At 43.7% G+C, this 4,241-nt stretch overlaps 1 protein-coding gene across 1 annotated transcript; it reads left to right on the top strand.

Moving 5' to 3' along the window:
• Positions 1-540: 540 nt before the first annotated feature.
• Positions 541-2,220, top strand: LOC308520524 (isocitrate dehydrogenase [NAD] subunit gamma, mitochondrial-like; the record flags this gene model as incomplete). Its single annotated transcript, XM_081093088.1, has 1 exon — positions 541-2,220. The coding sequence occupies one exon, from the start codon at positions 541-543 to the stop codon at positions 1,822-1,824; it is 1,284 nt and encodes a 427-aa protein (XP_080949214.1). The 3' UTR covers positions 1,825-2,220.
• Positions 2,221-4,241: the final 2,021 nt, after the last annotated feature.

Here is a 4,241-nt window from a genome sequence, read left to right as displayed (position 1 = left end):
GGCCATCTGGCATTCATTTTTTAGATTCCCCTCCTGAGTTCTCACCAGGGCCACCAAGGAAAGGCAGTCATAATTTTCTGTGGCCACCACAGTCCCTAAGGTGGAGTCACCTGATGGTTCTATAGAACTAAGTAACCATTTCCTGCTGGGTTACAAGTCTGCTAGCCGAGCTGTGTGCTAGGCTCTGGAGTGAGAAGTCAGGCAATGGATGAGAGGGGAGGCAGCAATTCAGTGGCCATTTGGGGCCTTCTGATTTCCTGGAGCAGGAATGTGGGAGTTGGGATGAAGAGGGGGCAGTCTCAGCCTATAATTCAGTAATCATTAATGATAATCTTATTGAACACACTGTCATTCCTTTACCGGCTTTTTCCTCTATTGCAGGACAACACACACCATTACAGAGGGGAGAGGATTACTTCCACAAAACATTTCTTTTTGTGTCAAGAACAATAAAGGACAGCTGGGTGCCCCCCAAAGATGGCGGCGGCTGCTGCGCTCTCGGCACGGGGAAATGGGCGTGGGAACAGGCAAGTCACGCGCATGCGCGCTATCAGGGCACGCCCACTCCGCGGATTTGCAACGCTCCGAACTCTCGTGAGAGCGGTGTCTGCCGGTGGGGACCTGCTGTTGCTCTCACTTTCCATCATGGCGCTGAAGGTGGCCGTGGCTGTTGGCGGCCCAGCGAAGGCAGTGCTCGGGCCAGCCCTCCTCTGTCGTCCTTGGGAGGTTCTGGGTGCCAACGAGACCCCCCGGAGGAGCATTTCACAACAAACAATTCCTCCCTCCGCTAAGTATGGCGGGCGGCACACGGTGACCATGATCCCAGGGGATGGCATTGGGCCAGAGCTCATGTTGCACGTCAAGTCTGTGTTCAGGCACGCGTGTGTGCCGGTGGACTTTGAAGAAGTGCACGTGAGCTCCCATGCTGACGAAGAGGACGTCCGCAACGCCATCATGGCCATCCGCCGAAACCGTGTGGCCCTGAAGGGCAATATTGAAACAAACCATAACCTGCCACCATCCTACAAATCCCGCAACAACATCCTTCGCACCAGCCTAGACCTCTATGCCAACGTCATCCGCTGTAAGAGCCTGCCAGGAGTGGTGACCCGGCACCGGGACATAGATATCCTCATTGTCCGGGAAAACACAGAAGGCGAGTACAGCAGCCTGGAGCACGAGAGTGTGGCAGGAGTGGTGGAGAGCCTGAAGATCATCACCAAGACCAAGTCCCTGCGCATCGCTGAATACGCCTTCAGACTGGCCCATGAGAGTGGGCGCAAGAAAGTGACAGCCGTGCACAAGGCCAACATTATGAAACTGGGCGATGGTCTCTTCCTCCAGTGCTGCAAGGAGGTGGCAGCCCGCTACCCCCACATCACCTTCGAGAATATGATTGTGGACAATACCACCATGCAGCTGGTGTCCCGGCCCCAGCAGTTCGATGTCATGGTGATGCCCAATCTCTACGGGAACATTGTCAGCAACGTCTGCGCAGGGCTGGTCGGGGGCCCTGGCCTTGTGGCTGGAGCCAACTATGGCCATGTGTACGCCGTGTTTGAGACGGCTACAAGGAACACAGGCAAGAGTATTGCCAATAAGAATATTGCCAACCCCACGGCCACGCTGCTGGCAAGTTGCATGATGCTGGACCACCTCAAGCTCCACTCCTACGCCACCACCATCCGCAAGGCTGTCTTGGCATCCATGGACAATGAAAGCATGCACACCCCAGACATTGGGGGCCAGGGCACTACGTCGCAAGCCATCCAGGACATCATCCACCATATCCGCATCATCAACCGCTGGGCTGTGGAGGCCTAGGCTGTCCCTCTCCCAACCCCAGCACCCCGGCTGGCTTGTACGGCAGACCCAGAATAAACTGGATCCTGCCCTAAAAAAAAAAAAAAAAAAAAAAAAAAAGGAGGTAAGGGGGATGGAAAGTAATTAAAAGTATATATGATTTTCAAGAGAGCATAGACCCAATAAGTATGGTATTCATTCTTTCCACAATATTTCAATGCATTGAACTGTATTCAGTGTATTTTTTCATTAAAATATGAATTTTTATCATTCACTAGCTCAGTATTCTTGAAAAATTCTCTTATTTTTTTTGATTTTTGGTTTTCTCTTCTGTAAAATAAGACCATTTCTCTACCTGATCTCAAAAAAAAAAAAAAAAAAACAATCACCCACCCCTCTGAGAGACTTCAATAAATTTATGTTGATTTCACCTGAGTTCAACTTACTCCAAAATCTGTTTGGATTATTTGGAATCAAGTGCTAAATCAAATGGATCAAAACTGTTATCAGATTGCACAAAACATTGGAGACCAAAATGATATTAAAACATCAAAATCTTTCTTCAGCATAATTTTTGCTTCCTGAAGAATGGTTGCCAATAGTTAAAAAGAAACTGGGACCCGCCAACTGTCATTATTGCAGTGTTTAAGGAGATACCGAGTTATCATTGGCAATCCTGAACCCCAGCTCTGCCCACGCACATTAAAGGCCTGCCACAGGGTGGTTGAAATACACATACACAGTCCTTCTGCACAGTCCCTAAACAAACAGAAAATTTTATTATATTTTTACTTCCTTTATAATATCCCGCTTAACAGAGCATGACACACCAAAAAAAGAAAAAAAAAATGCATTCACATCAACTTCAGACAATGCTGTTATATGCCAGCCCAAGGCCTACATTCAGATAAAGGACATTTCACAAATCCCCTGACTTGAGTGTTCTCCTATTGGCTCTTCCACCAGTCACTATTTCTAATTCTTCTCGGTCCACAGGTCTGCTAAAGTGCGGCAAAAACCACAGAAATGTCAAAAACAAGTGTTGGGAATAAGGACTGCAAAGTCCCAACTGCATGTAGGAAAGAAAAAACATGTGCATGAAATTGTCTTCTAGCATTTAAAGTATATTAATCCTCAATTTGTAGTTTTTGGATTCCCGAGGAATTAAAGGCTGTGAATTAAAATAATGCATCAATGAGAGAGCAAAAATGCATCATTTTTGGTTCAGCCTGTCATCTGTGGTGAATCAGATTATTTTTTTTTTTTAGTTTAACCCAATTTAAGCAGAAAAATGAAATAGCTCAGAAAAGCAGAAGACAGCAATAGTCTCCTGACTTCTTAAATCTTATTAGGACATACATACAACCTCCTTCACTCTGCACTGTTGCCCTAACAACTTTCAAGAAGTTAATATTCTTACTTGGCTTTTACATGTGAAAAGTTGTAGTAACACAATTTCTAAAATAGCATAAATTGTGTACATTGATAAAAATTCACATTTATATTAACAAGCAACAACAGGTGTAATGTGGTACTCTATAGTTCGATTATATTCTAGAGGAGTAAGTTCTAACCCTTTATGTCATGAATCTTTAATGATCTATGTACTTCTCTACTGTCTCCTCCTCACATCCACTTTAATTTTATTTAATCTTCTCAGCAATAGGGGGAAATAAGTATTTTTATTTTCAGTTTATAATTTGGGGGGAGGGGAGCAAGTCAGGTTAGTGGAGGTTAAGTGACTGATTCAAAGTCTCACTACTGTCACATGACAGAATTAGTAAGTAAACACAGGCCAGTTTGACTCCAACACATAGTAGATTACATAAAAACAAAACAGTAAGTCAGCTAAGAATCTCCACTACCTAAAATAACAAAGCTGATTCAACCTTACCAGGACTCATCTATTTAGAGAGATTGCCACATGCCAGGGCTTGTATCAGAGGATATGTTAATGTCCCCTGCAGAGTTTCAGACTGAAAACAAGTCTGAATAAGCAATGTAAACCATCAACATCAGTGGCCTTACAGAGGAGTCTGTGGCACACAGCTGATCCTAAACACTTTATTCACAAATATGATATTCAATGTCTCTCAAATCTTTATTTTCATTATTTAATTTTTTTTCCAAAAGCTTAAGTTTTATTCAATCAAAAGTTTGGAAATAAGATGACACACTTTTCTTAATATCCTACCCTTTGTTCTTTCTCTTCTTTTTTCCTGTCTTTATAATGCCTGGTTTTCATTGTTTTATACGTACTAACCACTCAGTATCACTAAAATCTCTTAAGGTTTTACATAACAGAAAACATTAGTCTTTGGTTTTAAATGTTTCATTATATGGTAAGAACAGGGAGGCAAAAAATAAAGACCTTCAGAATTACCAAGTATATTTCCAGGATCCTCTGTAAGTAGCAGTATTAGCTACTAATTCCTGAG

Source organism: Myotis nattereri (assembly GCF_964212035.1).
Source record: "Myotis nattereri genome assembly, chromosome: 5".
Classification (NCBI taxonomy): Eukaryota; Metazoa; Chordata; class Mammalia; order Chiroptera; family Vespertilionidae; genus Myotis; species Myotis nattereri.
Note: the sequence above shows the minus strand (reverse complement) of the source record. Positions and strands in the feature narration are given on the sequence as shown.